Source organism: Lipophrys pholis (genome assembly GCF_963383615.2).
Source record: "Lipophrys pholis genome assembly, chromosome: 1".
Taxonomy (NCBI): Eukaryota; Metazoa; Chordata; class Actinopteri; order Blenniiformes; family Blenniidae; genus Lipophrys; species Lipophrys pholis.
The window spans coordinates 10,046,028-10,065,079 of NC_137635.1; the positions used below are offsets into that span (position 1 = coordinate 10,046,028).

At 40.7% G+C, this 19,052-nt stretch overlaps 2 protein-coding genes across 2 annotated transcripts; one reads left to right on the top strand and one right to left on the bottom strand.

The window, feature by feature from the left end:
- The first annotated feature begins 862 nt into the window (after positions 1-862).
- Positions 863-4,916, top strand: snf8 (SNF8 subunit of ESCRT-II). Its single transcript, XM_080464840.1, has 8 exons — positions 863-1,230; positions 1,982-2,032; positions 2,196-2,334; positions 2,431-2,535; positions 2,951-3,023; positions 3,363-3,504; positions 3,959-4,033; positions 4,484-4,916. Exons 1-8 carry the CDS (start codon positions 1,177-1,179, stop codon positions 4,619-4,621), a joined length of 777 nt encoding a protein of 258 aa, XP_080320966.1. The 5' UTR covers positions 863-1,176; the 3' UTR covers positions 4,622-4,916.
- calcoco2 (calcium binding and coiled-coil domain 2) lies at positions 4,912-12,659 on the bottom strand. The gene is made up of 15 exons (XM_080464830.1): positions 12,525-12,659; positions 11,911-12,071; positions 11,727-11,829; positions 10,853-11,013; positions 9,404-9,529; positions 9,193-9,318; positions 9,026-9,112; positions 8,852-8,949; positions 8,703-8,772; positions 8,435-8,593; positions 8,172-8,360; positions 7,637-7,753; positions 7,406-7,550; positions 6,396-6,424; positions 4,912-5,819 (listed from the first exon to the last, which is right to left on the bottom strand). The coding sequence occupies exons 2-15, from the start codon at positions 12,064-12,066 to the stop codon at positions 5,658-5,660; spliced, it is 1,728 nt and encodes a 575-aa protein (XP_080320956.1). The 5' UTR covers positions 12,067-12,071; positions 12,525-12,659; the 3' UTR covers positions 4,912-5,657.
- Between the last annotated feature and the right edge of the window lie 6,393 nt (positions 12,660-19,052).

The window sequence follows — 19,052 nt, forward strand, 5'->3', positions numbered from 1 at the left end:
AAGTGTTGTTTAAAGTTTCAGTGGTTCCATTTTTAGCGCGAAATCTCCCTGCGCCAAACATCATATTTAAAAAATGCACCACAAAGCTGTAACGACTGTGGGGGCGTTGCTTGGGTCAACGCATTCAACGTAGCACGTGACGTAGAGCGTCACAGGAAACGTGCGACGCACTGCTGCGACACTTCTGATGACATTTACTCAATTAATTGCGAAAGAAGTTCACTTTAAAACAAAAGGAATTGTTAATGATGATATACGGTACCTGCTTATGCTGAATTTTTGAGACATGGTTTTGATCATAACAGTTGTTCTTTCAGTGACAAAGTGTATTTTGACTGAAAATTCAGTCATGATGTTTGGGTAGACTTGCATAGCTGGTTAGCTTGTTTTGCAAATTTGACGATTGATCTGACCTTAAAAAATGCTTTATTTGATATATAATAAAATTCCATCAAAATTAAATCTACATCTCAAAACTTCACCAGAAGGATATAGTGTTATAAAGTGAACCTTCTTCCCTTTTGGGGCCACACAAAACATCTTGGCTTCTTGTTTAGGAAAGAATTGCAAAACTGAGACTATTTGATGTAAATGGAAACAGTTCAGACATGAAAATGTATCTTATTGTGCAATTCCACAGTTGTAAATTTATATTTCTTCTCAGTAAGGGAAGAGATGGGTTTACATTATTTTAAAATCAATTTTAATGGCAAAAGGCTTTTTTCTTCTTTACAAACGTTTATTTTGTGCCACCTCAGCCAAGGAGAGGTGCAGCCAGGACATACCATGGGACATACTGTCAGGCTTGAGGATTGTGTGTAGCTGCAGTTCTGCTCCAGGCCTCGAGGGGGCGATGCTCAACACACAGTGTGACAGTTCACTTCCTGATCGTCAAAATGGAAGCAGCTGAACTAAAATGAGCGTAAAACTGGACAAAAACTGGACAAAACTCTGAATATCACGTCAAAATGAGCTTATCAAAGTAATGGATTATCTTTATTTAAACCAAGATCATCGATGAGGTGCGGAGTGAGCTGAAATCTGCGAGAATTGGACACGAAGGGCGATTGAAGCGAGCTGCTTCTGCTGTAAATAACGATAAAATTATCATTGTTGTTAGATTTGTTCTTTTTTTCTGGGGTTTTCTTTTGGCCATTTCCACTAAACATCAGTAAAATGCATCGCAGAGGAGTCGGAGCGGGGGCAATCGCCAAAAAGAAGCTGGCAGAGGTAATTTCACAGGTTTTAATTTCTGCGTTCAGCAGCTCTTTAAAATTATTTATTTGTCTGTCTTAAACTGCATGTAAGAATATAATTTCAATCACTGAAGTTTTCCATATATGTACTTCTATTTGTTGGCTGTAACGTTAGATTATGCTCTGTGACTGTCAGTAAAATTAACGATAGAAAATCGATAGATTGCGACCATTCTTGACAATTTATGCGGAGGTTGATCGATAACGGATCCATTATTTGCGCAGCGCAATCGACAGATCACGCAAGTCGTCCAAAAGCGCTTTACACGTACTTATTTTAAAGGTGAGCTTTGAAATAATGTATTGACATATTAGCGATTCTACTTTCCCCCTAATTCGTCCACTAAAACACTGTTATAGCTATTATTCCGCAATTTTGATTCCACGCACTAAACAAACCCCAACTGTTCACCTCATAATTTCGTAACTATTTATAAAAGATTATTATGAAGGTTTTGGTTTTGCATACTGAGAGAAATGTGGTGTTTGGTCCAAAAAAAGACATACATTTGTTGATTATTAAAAGCTTATATCATTCTGTGTAAATTGTTGCAGCAACCTTCTGTAAAATCTGTCATCTATTTATTTTCTGTGTTTAGTTGTGTGTTGCATGAGATATTCCGGTAAAGACTCAAAATTAAGCTGCAATTAAATGAATATACTGTGTTGAAAAATGGTCAAATACACCTTGAGAAATCTCACCTGAAAATTTCTTTGGTGTTCAGGCCAAATATAAAGAACGCGGAAATGTTCTGGCGGAGGATCAAATTGTCCAGGTGAGTTTTTAACTTTACTATTTAGGTATCGTCATGAATGAAAACCAGATTTTCGATGGATTGAATAGATTTATCAGTGAGTGAGAGTCGTCTGCAGAAAATAAACTAAAGGATAAATAAAGCATCAGACGATTCCCTGAGCTATTTTTTTTTTTTCTGGCAGATGTCAAAGCAGCTGGAAACCTTCAAGTCCCACCTGGAGGAGTTTGCCAGCAAGCACAAACAAGAGATCCGTAAAAACCCTCAGTTCAGAGTTCAGTTTCAGGAAATGTGTGCCACCATCGGCGTCGACCCGCTCGCCTGTGAGAAACACTCTCATCTCAGTGAATTCTGATCACTGACCTGTTCAAAGTAGAACATACGTTTTAAAAATTCCTCTTTTTTTTTTTGTTGCACAGCTGGAAAAGGATTTTGGTCTGAGATGCTTGGAGTTGGTGATTTCTACTACGAGCTCGGAGTGCAGATCATTGAAGTTTGTCTTGCCCTGAAACACAGAAATGGAGGTTTGTGATGAACCCCAACAGATAAAAAGAAGTCGGGTTAGGGACACTTGTTGGCCTGAGATGTCATGAGATGTCATCATCTTCTGACAAATCAAAATGTTTATTTCTTTTGTAAAACTCCAGGTGGCGCCACTGAACCATATTTTTACCCAACGATGTCATGTGGCTTCTACTTCCCCCTTCAATTTATGAAAGACAGCCAAGTTACTCCAGTAATACCAGATCTCTGTAGAAAGGCTGTCGACACAAAGCACCGACATTTGTTGTCTCTTGTCTTAAAATTACTGACACTAATACATTTCACAATGAAAGGACTCTTAGTATCTCTGCCTCATGTTAATTTGCTTCCTAACACGATGAACAGCAGGATAGTGTTTCTGGCTTTGAATTCGCTGAAATGTGTGTTTGGGTTCAGGTCTCATCACTTTGGATGAACTCCATCAGAGGGTGCTGAAGGGACGCGGCAAATATGCTCAGGATGTGAGCCAGTAAGTATCACTAATAGAAAATGTGTGTTCTAGTAACACTGATCAGGATCAACAGTTAATACAGTTGATTTGTTGATCTTTTAATTTCAGTACAACAGATGTGAGCTTTAGAATCCCTTAATATGACACTCATTGAAAGACTTTTACTTTGACATTTATTTAAAGTTGTTATTGTAGAATATTTTCAGAACTTATGAGTCAGCAACTAGCCTGTGCATCTTGGGAAAAATTGAAGATGGCGTTAGAGCAGAAGTCCTGGAACAGCTCTGCCTATCTCTTTAAAGTTCCAGGAAGATGTGTTGAAGTTACCAAACACAGTGGTTTAACTTTTCCCCTCAGAGACGATTTGGTGCGAGCCATCAAGAAGCTGAAGGTGATGGGGAATGGCTTCGGGATGATTCCTGTCGGGGGGTCGTACCTGGTCCAGTCCGTCCCAGCCGAGCTCAACATGGATCACACCGTGGTCCTGCAGCTGGCGGAGGTAACGGGGTGTTTTTTTGTTGTATATGCTTCCTTGTTTGCAACGCTTGGTTCTTAATTTAAAACTGTTTTTGAACTGTTTTTCTTCAATCCTCTCTGGTACAAAACCTCGTGTGACTCATAATTGAATTATGTTAAACAACAGATTCACATTCAAAATGCATTTCAACAAAGAACCCCCAAAATTTAGTTTACACTTACTGCGTTTAAAGTTAGTGGAACAAATCTTCAAATTAATAACTGAAGTAGTTTTGGAAGCATGGTGGAGCTGAAGATTCGTGTTTTTAGGAATACGTCTTTTTTGTGTAACGAGGCTTTTCCTTTAGCACTTCTAACATGCACGTAAGTGATCTAGAACCCTGTTTATATCGACTACATGAGTGAGAATAAACACCCTGGAAAGTTGTTCTTGTGCACCAAAGTGAGATTGTGGTTGTTTGCCTGTGTGTTTCCAGAAAAAGGGTTTTGTCACCGTGAGCGAGATTAAGGAGAGCCTGAAGTGGGAGAAGGAGCGAGCGTGCCACGTCCTGGTAGGTGCTCGTCCGCTCAGGTGACGGCGGTCCGGGTGATTCAGAAACGTGACGGTGTGCTTCGCGCTGTAGCCTGACAGCGAGAAGGTTTCCTGGTCGGAGCAGCGTATTACGGATGCTGATAAACTGGTTTAGGAAATATTTCTGTCAAAGTTGAAATGAAAATATTCTGGACATATACGAGGCCAGTTTGGAACACATTTGATACTAATGTTTAACAGATTTTTAGAGTATTTTTGGACACGTTTTGTACTATCTTTGGATGTATTTTAGTTTACTTTTAAACTGGCTTTGGAGACATTTTTTACAGGTTTTTTTGGGACACATTTCAAACTACTTTGGAAGCATTTTAGACGTCTTTTGGACGAGTTGTGGAAAGAGTTGTTTTTTGTCTGTGGGTTTATTTGTCCCGTCAGCCGACGTGATGGAAACATCCTCTGCTCTTTGCAGGATCATCTGCTGAAGGAAGGTCTGGCCTGGCTGGACTCTCAGGCGGCCAGCGAGGCGCAGTACTGGCTGCCGGCGCTCTTCTCCGAGTTGACGTCCCGTGATGTCACGCCCGAGGAGGCCAATCAGATGACGCCATGAGGGAAGCAGCTGGTGACGGAGCCGGAGACGCTCTGGTAAACAAAATGTGCCCGAGGCGAAGGGCTCATGTGATGGATTTGTTTCAAACTCTCCTCTGAGAGATGTGTTTTGTTTTTTTTTCCTTCTTGGACTTGAGGAGGGCAAACGAGTTCCCTTACATTACGACGGGGTCACTGAACACGGCTCGGTTTCAGTCACGCTGTGTGAGGCAACCCGTCGGCTGCATGTGTGCAAAAACAAACAAACCTTTTCATGTACAAACTTTCTCTTTATAAATAAAAGTCTTCTCAGAGTGATTTGAGTTTTATTTTTCCACAGAACCATTTAAACATTATTACAGTTTTTATCGTACTGAAACAGATTCTCCCATTACGCTGCTCATCCAACATACATTTCAAAGCATCAGATTTCAGGAGGTTTTACTGAGCTGTGCAGTGGACGGCCGTGTCGGCTGCTGTGTCACAGTGAGTTAGTCTCCTAAAAGAAGAACCGCCAAGGAACAAAGACAATATTTGGGGTTTTAACACTGTGTTTAGAGGTTTTTAACTTAGCCTAAGCTTGCTGTGGTTAAATCTTGATCTTCATTGTTTGGTACCCAGGTTCAAATTCCACTTGTGACAGGAAGTGAATCTGATGTACAAACTTTACGAACAAATACTTATAATTGTTACAATATTGTGCAAGTTAAACAAGCGCTTATAGAGAGTAAGTTATTGCTCGACGACATTAACAGGTTTCCATTCATTACATATCCCAGTCACATTAGTTAAGCCATAAATTATGACTCAAGTGTGACTATTGTCCATTTATACTTCACCAATTTGAAAAATCAAGTTAAAAATGTGACCAATCAAACCATAGATTTCAATAAATACATAAAGAGTTAATAGTTATATAATTCTCAATTAAGTTCTCAATCTTCAAACAGGTGAAATCACTGTTTGGAAAACACGGAAAAAAAACTAAACTATCTCTAATCGGCAGTCGATGTGTGACAGGCGTGTTGTTCCCGCCGCACTCGTCCCCGGTGACGCTCTCACAGCTCGTGGGCGTAGACGTGGTCTTCGAACTCCGTCTGCTCCATGGCGTCGCAGATGACGGTGCAGAAGGGGCAGACCCGGTGGCTCTGCTGGTGCAGCTCCAGTTCGTCCGGGGTGATGCCGGGGAAGCTCTCCTGGCACAGATGACACACCAGCGACTGCCAGGTGGGGAGGGGGACGGAAATAGAAAAGGTGGGGTCGCATCAGAACCCGTAACAAAATAGGCTGCGGATTATGTTTTAAGTCCGCTTCAAAAATAAACCGTAAACAGACGAGCGACTTCGCGTGGATGTTCTGAGCGCTCAGGAGGGACGGATGTTCTTCTCATTGGTGTATTTAGAAAGTGACAGATGAACCGCATCTGTAGCCAGTTTACAATCTCCTTTTTCTTTTTAAAGACACACTTCTATGAAGCGTAATAAAATAATTTGAATTGTTTTTATGTCAGCTGGAAACTATTTTCTTTTGGCTTCCTGGAGGTCCAGTGCAACTTGAAGCATTTTCTATGTGACTGTCACCGCAGCTTTCATATTCCGGAACATATTAGTCCCTTCATTTACATGGATTTCTAGCCATTTTCATTTTACCGTATCTCTTGCAAACACAGTGAATGTAAAAGTGTTGAAACACAGACAATTAGCTTTAGTACTTTTTAGATAAAAACCACATCAGTGATTAGACAGAGGTTATATTACTCTTTACTTCTTGTCTCTGTAACAATGAATTCCGCTTACCTCCTCCACCTGCGGTTCCACAATGCTACCTGCAAGGAAGAAATATCCATGAGCATTGGATAATCAGGAGATTGTTTGTTTGTGGGGTCTTGGACTGCTGGTAAGTATTATGCATCATTGGACGAGAACATTTCCTTAAATAACAACAAATCCAGTTCCTTCTCGATGTCCTCTATTATTTTTACTTTACTTATATGTAAACAGCTATTAGTAATGGGTGGATGGTGAGTATTATCTGGAGAGTAGAAAGCAGAGAATAGACTCCTTTGTGTCTGTTGACCAGAGGCTGAAGAAGGAAAGGTTACGAAGTGGAAACACTTATAGGAATCAATAAAACCTAAAAAGAACGTCAGACTCTTTTATGGGAGGCTTTGTCTTCTTTAGAGGAAAATTAAAAAAAAAAAAAAAGTTGTGCAGCTCATAATCTGATTCTGACACTTCCATATATTTTTGATTTATTACTAAACATTTGATAAATTGAAATATATCCAAACTTTGAAATGATAAAGAATAAATATCAAGTCATTTAAATCAAAAATACATCATAGCAAAATATTAAAATGTTTAATATGATCAATGTTTTTCCATTTTTTTTTAAACAAGGGACTATTCTTATCACAATTAAAGTAAAACATTTTGTGATATGTAATGGGTGAAGCAATAACAAAAAAAAAAAAAAAAAAAAAAAGGTTTTTCATTGACATCGATCTAATTTTCCTGCATTCTCAGCCTAAATGTTTATCTCCATTATCAGCAGCTGCCCTCTACCACCTCTACCTATTGCTCATGTTCTTTTGAAAACACTTTTGATATCTATAAAATGCTTCAGATGTTTGACTTTGTGGCCGTCTGACCAAAACCCACACGCAGAATCAGTTCAGTAGATTCATCAAAATCAATGAGGCCAATGTCTCCTCTGGAATTCTAATACGTTACATTCCTTGCTCTAAAAGATGGGTTTTAAAGTAAAACATTGATTTGAGATTAAAAAAGGGACCGACGTTTCTCACCTATGGTTTCATACAGGCTCTCATCCCGTCCCGTGTTCTGCTGTGGATTGGCGGGAATGTTCTCGGCTGCAGTGCCGGTGTCGGAGCGAGCCCTGTGCAGGTCTGCGTAGCCTCGACGCAAACCCTCGGTTTCTCTCCTGAGAGTCTGACGGGAAGGAAAACACGGTTCAGTTCAGTAGAGGACGAGCTCGGCTGAGTCTCCGAGTAAAGACGCCGTTTCTGTTGGAGCACCTCGTTTTCTCTGCTGAGCTCGTCCTTCTCCCGTCTCTCCAACAGGAGGCTTGCGTCCTTCTCCTCCATGACGGTGTCCTTATCGGCCATCAGGTTGATCATTTCTCTGAGTTGAAGCTGGAACATTGTGCAGTTTTAACATAAACGGTGCAAAACAAGACACCCACATGACTCTCCAGCCAAATAAGTATGGAGCTTTAAACTTTGTCGTATGTTTAAAAGGTTTTCCCTTAGGTGAACCTGCGACAGGTATCCTTCGAGTCTACCACTCTGGGTGTTAGAGGAGGAAGATGCTCTATAATCGGGATGTTAAATGAAGTTCAACCAGAGATAAATCACCAACATGCCGACAGCTTTTAGAGAAAGAGGCTAACCTTCATATTTGGATATCAATGCTACTCACAGCTACTGGATACAGGTTAATGTTAATTACAGCCAGACATCTTTCGTGTTGTTAGTCCAGCATTAACGAGGCGTCAGCAGGTTTTCTTCTAATCCAACTCGAATCCAGATTGACCTGGATGCTTAAGTTCACCTCATATTTGCTGCTCTTCTGTTGTTCCATCTCGTAAGTTCTCATCAATGTCTCCAGCTGCTGGCTGACTTGTTGAAACTCCCTTTCCAGAAACTCGGCTTTCCTCCTGATGCTTTTCACCTCCTGCCTCTCAGCCTCCAGCTTCGCTCTCGTTTCATCGAGCTGTCTGACGAGAGTCTCACAGCGGTCCTGAACAGGAAGCACAGTCAGAACAGATATCCGCAGGTCCTATTTTCTAACCTCAATCTCGGCCCGGTTCCCACCTTCAGGTCCTCATCGGGGGAGCTCTGCCCCGTCTTGGCCTCCGCCAGCCTCCTGGACAACTCCTGGTTCTTCTTCGCCAGTTCCTCTAGGCTTTGGGTGAGATTCTGCAGCTCTGCACTCAGCCTCTCCTTGACCTTCTCGCTGCTCTGAAGGTCGACCTGTCAGAGTTGAAGCACCAAGCTGAATGATCCACACCTACTGTGCTCCAGCTTCTGTCTTCATGCAGTGAACTTTAATAAAGTGGACTCTTAAACAAAGCAGGTCTACCTGGAGTAACTGGTTGCCGTCTATTGTCTTGGACAGTTCCCGTTCTCCTTCTCTGACTTTAGCGTTCAGCCTGGCACACAGAGGTCAAACTGATATCACAGAGCAGCTTTAAAGAGGCGACTCTTTAGAGGAATTGACAGAGGTCTCACGTGGCGATCTCCTCGCTCTGCAGGTCAAGCGCCCCCCTGAGGACTGCAAGTTCTTCCTTCTGCTGGTTGATCTTCATCACCGCTTGTCTGTACTTCTCCTGTTAACAAAAGGACAAAGAGGTGAGCTGATGTGGAGATTCAGAGCTTCTGATGAGGAGACGAGGACGTCTTCACCTCTTTTTGTTTGGAGGAGTTGTCTGTCGTCAAGCTTTCACTCCGTTGTTTCTGCTCAGTTTGATTTCTCTGCTGGATCATCTCTTCCTAACAGAGGCAGCAGTCAAGTTTCCATACTGACGAAGCAGCACCGGGCTCAGATGTTACACCATGAAGTGAGGACAAACCTTTAAGCAGTCATTTTCTTGCCTCTGCTGCTGTAAAGTGCTCTCCATGTTTTTCACCTCCTCCCTGGTCTGATGCAGTTCTCTCACCACGTCACTCATTTCTTTATCTTTCTTTTCGATCTCCTCCTGCACAGATAAACCACAGGGTCAAAGGTTATTCTCTCTCTGGCACAGAATGCAGCTTATCTTTCTCTCTACCAGCCGAGCGCACCTTCAGGACGCAGGTCTGTTGCTGCTCCCGCTGCAGGGCACTCTTTAAGGTTTTGTTTTCAGCGCTCGTCCGATCCAGCTCGCTCTGAAGTTCAGCTTTTTCCCGTACGCTCTGCTCCACCTGCTCCTGAGGTCAATTAAACACACCGAGTCAATAAGAAGCTTTGTTTACTCTTCATCTGGGGTGGAACAAACACATGGCAATGGAGTTTGTCATTACAGGAATTTGCAATGGCATCAGAATCCTTTCTAGTAAAGCTTCAACTTTCAGTCTGACTTGACAGTATATCATTACAGGCCTTTATTTACGAGTGCGGTTTGATTCCCTGAAAGACTGCAGCTTACTCTTAGTGGTCTCACAATATAACGCCAACTAGAACAGATATAAACAGACGCAAAAAAAATCCAGGAAGAAACAAATCAATGACCAACTTATGCAGAGATACAAAATTACCAAAATAAGTCCAATTGAGCAATAACAGATTGACTAACCAACACAAAAGAAAGACATATCTTCCACAAAAACATCGAAAATGACTCTAGAGAAGCAGAAAATTAACACAATTAAAAGGGGAATATGACCACAAAACAATTAAAACAACATACAAAATCACTCCATAAAAACAAAATGATCTTTCAGTGATAAATCCAAAAAAGGCACAAAATGATGAAAAGAGATCGTTGAAAATGGCAGCAAAGAGATAAAAAATGACAAAGAAAAGGCAAAAAAATATAAGCAGTGCAATATGGTAAATCATCACAGAGATTCTAAATGACCAAAAAGGGGAAAAAAAGGAAACAAAGGTATAAAAGTCTTAAAAAGTATAAAAATTACCACAAGATAATACGTGACGACAGGGAAATGTGTAATTTACTAAATTATTCAAGAACAACATCACAAAACAGAAACAGACACAAAGTCAGCACATAAAGACAAACTATTCTTTCAGAAATGCAACCGAACCACAGAAACACAAAAATCCAGCAAATAGAGGTTCAACCAAACTACTCAAATACAAAATGACGACAAGAAACACAAAATAAGTAACAAAAATATGTATCTCAAAGACAAAAAACTATAAAAAGGGAAAAACAAGCCAAAGGAGGCACAAAACCATGAGAAACACCAACAGAATCACATGAAAACATGCAAAATGACCAATAAGACACTAAAGATAATGCAGAGGTACATAAAATGACTTCAAAATAAAGGTGCAAAAAAGCAAAAATGTCCACAAAGTGCCACAGAATGACTGTAAACTGGCTCATAGCCAACACAAAGAGAACTCATTAAATCTCTGCCACCATGTGACTAAAAGTTAGATTAAAACTGAGTGCAGCCCCTAACCTTTAGCTCTGAAATATGATCCATGAGCTTCGACATCTCCCTCGTCTAAAAACAAGTTTCCACAGAGCTTTGTTGGTTGTTGTTGTTGTTGTTGTTTGTTACCTGTGTGGTGATGACGAGCAGGTCGTCATCTGGGCTGCCTTCACCGCTTTGCTCCACTGGGTCCCTGAAGCAGAACGGAGTGCTGGCTCCTCTCACCTGCCCGCTGTTGTCCACATAACAAAACTGGTAGAACTCCACATCGTCTTTGGGCAGGTAGTACTCTGATGACACACGGATTCCATTACTCCTTAACGGAATTGTTCCACTGTCAGTTATGGAACAGTGTCATCAACGTGGAATGCAAATTTCGAAAAGTGGATTGACACTTTAAAACACCCTGAATTTGAATGGTTTGCAATGAATCGGTGGGCCTGTTCAGAGGGGAAACCTTCACATTCAACAATATTAAAAACCTTTGTTTTACTTTAAAGTTAAGGTCAATTAGTATAATTCGTATCTGGATTGGGAAGTTACAGCATAGTAATTTGCTTAAATGGCTAATTACAGTATGAGAATTTGCCTTATCAGTGAAATATATAACATGATCATGATTTAATTTGACACATTATATTATAATATTTACCCCAATTGGCTAAATACAATAATAATCTGGATATTTCCATTCTATGAGGCCTAAATCTAAACTGTAAAGAAGTTATCAGTCTTTTTTTTCTTCTAAATTTTAGATGAAATAAATTTCAAAATTAAGAAGCAGTTAGACGTATAGAAAATCTGACTTTCTAACTTGTGTGGGGTATTTTTATGGGACATAAACATTTTACTATACTTAAGAAAATTGTCAGGCATCTCTATTTTGAGTGTTTTTACGAGGCATATTACTTTTGTCTGACTGAACTTCATTTCCAACTTTGATTTACTTTCTTAACTGGCAATAAGACAAACACTTTCACTTTGCAGTAAAACTTTATCTCACCCTTGAACACAACTTGTCCGGTTACTGCTTGTTGTCCAGCCACATCTTGAGTCTGCTCCACCCACACAAAGGTCTGATAATCCTTTGCCGAGCTCCACCCCACCTGCAGAGAAGAAATGGTGGAAGAATTCTCAGAGATGTCCTTGATAAAATGTCAAAATGCTTCTTCTTGTGTCCCTCTCACCTTGAAGATGCCCACCCAGTCCCTGGAGTGGGCCTGGAAGGTGTGGCAGAGGGTGTAGGTGCAGGTGATGGGGGTGGCGGGGGGGTAGGAGTGGGGGGTGTCAATGAACGTCACCTGGGAGAAGGACGGAGCTGCAGCCTCTGCAGGACTCTCCATGATCACTGTGATCAAACAACACTGCTGTCAACAGGTGCCACAAGTTACGACAGCAGCCCCAGTAGGCCTTTTCCAGAAGCGTCTCTCTTTCTGTGGTTGTTTTGTTTTTAACCTGTCTGCTCCAGTTTCTGCGCACTTTGCTTTCACTTCTTTTAACGCTCAACACGCATTAACAATTACCTTCAAATCACATCCATGTCACTTAACAATCCATGCTTGTAGCATCAAACGTCCTCGTGTATTACACTTATTAACCTGTAAAAACTTTTTAAAAGATCATCAAACTTTGGAAATAATAAAACAAAGAAAACGAAAGTAAGAGAAGTCAAAAGACCGCACCCGAAACAATATGTCATGAAATCACACTGGTTCAAAACAATCCCCTCCCCTCACCAAAAAGAGGTCTTCTGGGAGGAATAAACTCAGATTAAATGTAGTAATAATTAGATTTAACTCACAGATTATCAGAGAAACGTAGCAGCTCCGCTCCTCGCGCACCGCCGTCTCCGTTCACGAGCAGTGACGCCTTCAGGTGCGCCTCGGATATTTGTACCCCCTGCATGTCAACACAACACGAGACTTCACGTGAAGCCACAAACGACACATTTAGACTGTTCTTTTTTTTTTTTTTTTTTTTTTTTTTTAAATAACCATGTTCCTTTCTAATTTCGTAAAAATATTCTCTGCACTCTTTAGATCTGTTTTCAGTCCATATAGATTTAAAAGCGGTTACAAATCCCAAATAAATTCGCCAAAGACAAAACTGTCAATTTTCAACACAACTAAATTAGACTTCAACCGAGATATATTTGACTTGTGTACAAATTAAAGACACTGTTTACAATCGTTCATGAACGCATGGATGAGATATTGTTGCTGCATCGTGGGAAATGAAGTCTTTAAAACAACCCAAACAATATCTCCCTTGTTTCCTACACAGTGTGAGATAGAAACACAAGAGGGAGCCAAACTATTTGTAGTGGAGGAAATCATTTATTGTTCTGCTGTTATTCAGTATACAAGTTAGTTTTAAATAAATTGACTTTGTCAGTTCTTTGAAACATGGAAATCCACCATGAATATCAATATATATATTTTTTATTCTAAAATGTGGGTGGCACTAATGGGCATCAAGTTCAACTAATACCTTGAACTTGGTGGCAAACATACACGTACATACTACTGCACACATGCACTTGCCATTAGCGATCATGACAATAAATTAAAAAAATGAGGAAATGCTATTGTGAAATAAAAAAAAATCAGTTTTACGCAGTTTTAAGGAGATTTCCTTTGAAACAAGCTCTTGAATAAATTGTACAGACTTTTTACACTTTTGTAATTAATTTAATACCCCTAGATATCTCTTATAAAAAAGAAACATGTGTTCAAAAGTGCAATATTTTTAGAAAACACACGTCTGACCATATCTAAACTTTATTCACTTTGAAATAATCCCTACAAACTACTGAGTCGTACTTTTCCACAATTTTGTGATGTTTTCAACAGATGAGCCTGTTTATATTGCGTTTTTGAAATTCCCTGGCATGGATGAACATATTTCACAATCAAAGCACAGATACAGAAATAGGGAGTTTACGACTTATATCTATTACTTTAATGAACAAAACACCTGTTCAAGAATTTATTCCCACATTTCTATCAGCAACCAATCAGTGACGAGCATTCTCACCCTTCCGGCTTGTGTGTGTGTGTGTGTGTGTGTGTGTGTGTGTGTGTGTGTGTGTGTGTGTGTGTGTGTGTGTGTGTGTGTGTGTGTGTGTGTGTGTGTGTGTGTGTGTGTGTGTGTGTGTGTGTGTGTGTGTGTGTGTGTGTGCGCGCGTGCCTGCGTGCGTGTGTCTGTCGTTCATTCATGTTTCCATGTGGAGGTCGCTGCTGCTCTGAGCGTTGAGCCTTCGCGTCGACACAAACATCGGGACGTCTTCCTCACCGGGGACACGAGGACACGCTACGTCTTCCTCTTCACGGTAAAAAATGTAATAAAAAATACTAACCTCTGTTATGGAGGTTGTATTTAACATTAAAGTGAATTGCTAAGAGCGCGTAACCCAATAAAACCTGGGCATTCCGTTACCATGGCAACAGGTCAACGCATATATATAAGCGGGTTGTTTACATGTTTTCTTCTTTTTACCTGGATGTTGGTTTTTTTGTTTGTTCATTAGGACACTGAGCAACTTAAACCTTAAAACTAGTCCTGGTTCTGTCTAAAGAAGAATTTCTGTGCCACATTTGCAGTTTGGGTCTGATTTTATTCACAGACTATTAAGTCTCACAGAATCCACGGGTTTTAGTTCAATATCGAGATGAAACTGAGTTATCAGTGACGAGTTACCACATTTTACTGTCGTCTTAAACAGGCAAGTCCTACTTTTGTGCCTTTGCATAATCTAGTGTCATGTCCTTTGTGGAGAAAATGTATACTGTTTCCTGAGAGCAGCTTTCTTTCGTTCTTTCTTTCGTTCTTTCTTTCTTTCTTTCTTTCTTTCTTTCTTTCTTTCTTTCTTTCTTTCTTTCTTTCTTTCTTTCTGAGCATTGGGAATGGTATGAACGAGCTAGAACCAGCAGGTGGCGGTAGTCCAACTTCACGGATGCCAACTGCAGTTGATCGTAAGTGAAGAAGAAGAAGGGGCAGAAGAAGGAAGATAAGGCAAACAGTCATCAGGGACGAAAAAACTGCTGATTGGAGAGAAAGGGAAACAGTCATCGGGACGAGAGAGCAGTGGGAAACAATGTAGATAGATAGAACCAGCAGATGGCGGTAATGCAACTTTATGAATGCAAACTGCTGTTAAACCAGGAGAAGAAGAAACCTGTTCTGTTTACACCAGGGTAATGAATCAGAAGAAGTAACATCGCTTTAATTCTTGTGCCTGTCCTAGTGGCAAGGCGCAAATATTACTATCCTAGGCCGTCATTTAATTTTATTATTACTGTGTGACAGCTGAAAGGCATTCACACATTCAGCTTTATCCAGCTTCAGCATTCAAACTTGCATTTTCTTCTGAAAATGCAAAGCCACCAGTTATAATTTTTTTATTTTGCCGTTTTCTCTTCGGGTAACTAGTCCCACACCGTTTGAACAAGGACAAAAAAAGCACATCATAACACACAGAACGTTAGGGAACATGTTGATATGTCATTTGTTAACGATTCGGCTAACTGTTTTCGAATAGATCCCATTAAACTGCAAAAACAAAAATCCCATACAAAGCGGATGGGAGAGGCACTTCGAGGAGGAGATAAAGGAGATCAGCTTCTGTTTCCATAAAGACGCCGAGATCAAAGCATGTAGGCAGTGAGAGGCAGGCACACAAAATCCCCTCTGGAATTTTCAAGGGCTGTGGTTGAAGGTGTTGCTTCATACTGAGAGTTGAAAAGGTAAAACACGTTTGTGTTTTTAACAAAGACAAAATATATTAGAAGAAAGAAAAAGTGCAAATGCAAAGATAAAGTGCCACAACAGCAGAAAGCCTCCTCTGGTTCTAGTCTGGTTCTGCAGGGTTGTCCCTCTTAAGGAGGTTTTTTTCTTTCCTCCGTCTCCTCTAGTTGCTCTAAGTTGAATTGTTGCTTATTTCTAAAATCACCTCGAAATGTCTGTGTCGTATTTGATGTTATCGAAATAAAATTTTATTGAATGTTGGCCAAGACAAAAACATAAACACCTTCGAAACAACAAATAGATGCAAACCAGCCACAAAGAAGCCTTCCAAATTAAGTTCTTTGACACAATGACTTTCTAATGACCAACATGGACATCTGATAATATTTTTCTGCTCGTTTACATTAAACACAGTTTAATATCCAGCCAATAGTTATTGTGTGTTCATGTTTACGACACTTTCTCTAAAACCAAAGGACAAACTATGTTGTTGCCTTTGCAGTTGACTGATGCAGCCCTCGTTTAATATCACTCAGTAGAAACACACCATTACCACTTTAAATTATAATCACCCTGCACTGTAATTGAGAGCGCTCATGTAACACACACACACACACACACACACCCGCACACACACACACACACACACACACACACACACACACGGTCATGATCCATCAGCTCAGCAGCCATGCAGCAGTCGGCAGTTGATCTTTAAAGGATCATAACAAAGACGAGACGTGTATAAGCGAGCGTGGAGGAGTGTAACATGTCCAATGATGATTAATTAAATGGGATTGATTGATTACTCAAGTAGTCAGCTCGGCCTTGTAGCCTGTTCTTTCACCTCGTTATCAATGTCTGCTTGTTTTTATCTGATTGGAATCCAGTGGGGCTCCATGGCGACTGGGAAACAGAAGCGTCCTGTTTTCTCCTCGTGTTTACAGTCTGACAGGATTTCTATCCTTCTTTGCATTAAAGCATAATGAAAAGTGACTGGATAGGAAAGTTCCACTTCCTCGTCAGGAGCATCACCTGACAACAGGAAACCACTCACAACATTACTATGACTCTTAAAACCGTGCGTCTATGCAGCGAGGGGTTGCGATAACTACCAGTCGGGATTGTCCCATTTCCCAGTTGAGACATTCCGGTCATCAACCAATAAATTTGATTTATTTTCAAATTTCATTCATGTACATCTACTGTCGGGACAAGTTTTCTACTGTTAATGTATCAAAGAAAACAAAGGACATATTGTCATTTATGAGCCATTATAATATGAAAATAAGGTATTTGTGCACAGGGCCGGTAAAATCTCTTCGTTTTCATCAAAGACTCACTTCTGGGATCATTTCAAAACTTCCCACTTGTCTTCCCAAAGTCGTCACAGCATTCGAGCCCAGCTTTTCCAGGTGATGTTTTTAAATACGTCATGTTCTTTTTTAATCATCCACATATTTATTTCTACCTGGAATTGATCTCAAAAATGAAAAGGAAATAAATTCAAGATGGCAGAAGGGAAGCTTGTGATTTCTACTTGCTCCTTCAAAGCTCTGGTGCCCTCCGAGGATTGGAATGAAATAAATAAATAAATAGAAAATTCCAGAACCTCTATGCAGGAACCATCACTCCTGCTCGGACCAGAAGAAGCACAATTACACCACACACACACACACACACACACACACACACACACACACACACACACACACACACACACACACACACACACACACACACACACGCAGTGGCAGGGCTTTTCAGCACAGATTTCACTCTGACAACTTGAGGCGCTGAAAAAGCGTTTCTCTTATTTCAGTGAACAAATATCAGGGATTATCCCTCTCCACTTCTCCGCGGGCTCCCTGCTGAGCTCCGCCGCTCATTTTTCCCTCCATCATGTCGAGAGAGATCCGGTGTCGGTCCCCAACGTTTTCTACCTGGTCACCAGATCCACTGCCTGAGTGTGTAAGTCAATCTGGAGTGGGGCCTCCTTCTGATGATACAAATCTGCTCTGTGTGTGTGTGTGTGTGTGTGTGTGTGTGTGTGTGTGTGTGTGTGTGTGTGTGTGTGTGTGTGTGTGTGTGTGTGTGTGTGTGTGTGTGTGTGTGTGTGTGTGTGTGTGTGTGTGTGTGTGTGTTTTAAGGCTCCAGTGGTTCTGAGATGTGTCCCCCGCTGGATTCTCAGCCGTGGAGTGTGTGAGCATCTCAGACGGCTCCTGAGAGAAACGTCTTTCCTTCAGAGAGGTACGGCAGCATCTTCTCCTCCCGCCGTCCTCGCCGATGTGGGCGGAAGGTAAGAGGAACCTCTCCAGTGAGAGATATTAGTGGTAATGATTTAGAGTCATTTTAGCTTTTTTATCTGTTAAGTGATTATTAGTGGTGCATTCTGCTTTTCTTCAAGTTATCAACATGAATCTGGATGATACTCACTAAACATCCACCCAAATAGTTAAACATTGATAGTTATTGTTGCTTGTATAGGATTTAAGAAATCTATTTTGTTAAAACATTGAATTGCCACCACCAGAGCTGAATATATGATATATTAACATACATTTACTAAAATATGTGTAAAGTGACCAGTTGAAGCAACAGGTGTTGTTGAATGTTTAGAGTTTGAAGTTATTATGAAGCTCCACCTTACGAAGTGGATTAAAATGGATCAAAATCACACAGTTCTACTTTTAAATAACATCTAAATGGACTTCAGGCTCCTTTAAGATTGGCCATACATTATTGAGTAGTGATCTTCATCAATACAATGAATTATTTACAAAAAAGACTCTTTGGGCTTGTGTTTTAAAATAGATGCTGTAGTTTCGAAATACAGGTTTTCCATGTTTTTAAGATCACTGTATGTCTGAGAAGCTCGAACTGGGAATAGGAGATGATCTGCTGGAGCAAAGCAACCGAGCACTGATGATATTCATGCTGCTTTCAGAAACACTTCAAAAAATGACTCTCGTCTTCACGCTGAGCAAAGCTACCAAACAGGGTCACCTGCCTGAATGAGGGTGAATGAAGCTGAAATTACTTTCAGATAAACTGATTAACTGGTCAGTTGTGGATTTGATGATGAGAATTTTAACCCGATATCTATTAAAATGTTATATCTTCAAATAGATTTGATATACGTATAGATGAAAATTCAAGTTTTGGCAACATGCACTGAATATTTAGTTAAAGCTTTGTGCTTTTGTTGATTCTACAAAGGCTTCACAGGCTAATCGCAGTCAGTCATGTGGTTGTTGTGATTTCATGAAGTAATAAGCTTCCTCTGTAGAGTGTTGCTCTGTTGCATCATGAGACGTGTCCATTCAAGCATTTTAGGTGTCATTTGTTCGACTTAAACTTGCATTTCATTCAATTATGAATGAGTGAGTAATGCATGTGAGCAGTTGTTCTGCGGCGTCGATAAGCCATCAGAGTTTTTTTCTTTGTGTGTGTGGACGCGGCAGATTCCCAGGTCTTATTCGCGCAGCTGTTGTTGTCGCATGTCGAGCGAGAGTCTCACTGAAATCCTTCGCGGGGTTGGAACTGTATCCGAGCAGGGGTCAGTGGGGCGTCTCGGCCCAGC

Excerpts from the sequence above, each read along its gene's own strand:
- snf8 (XM_080464840.1), top strand. The coding sequence starts at position 1,177 with ATGCATCGCAGAGGAGTCGGAGCGGGGGCAATCGCCAAAAAGAAGCTG. Across the intron at positions 1,231-1,981 it reads CCAAAAAGAAGCTGGCAGAG|GCCAAATATAAAGAACGCGG; the intron begins GTAATTTCACAG and ends TTTGGTGTTCAG. Across the intron at positions 2,033-2,195 it reads CGGAGGATCAAATTGTCCAG|ATGTCAAAGCAGCTGGAAAC; the intron begins GTGAGTTTTTAA and ends TTTTTCTGGCAG.
- calcoco2 (XM_080464830.1), bottom strand. The coding sequence starts at position 12,066 with ATGGAGAGTCCTGCAGAGGCTGCAGCTCCGTCCTTCTCCCAGGTGACG. Across the intron at positions 9,319-9,403 it reads AACAGACCTGCGTCCTGAAG|GAGGAGATCGAAAAGAAAGA; the intron begins GTGCGCTCGGCT and ends TTATCTGTGCAG. Across the intron at positions 7,754-8,171 it reads AGAAGAGCAGCAAATATGAG|CTTCAACTCAGAGAAATGAT; the intron begins GTGAACTTAAGC and ends ACAATGTTCCAG.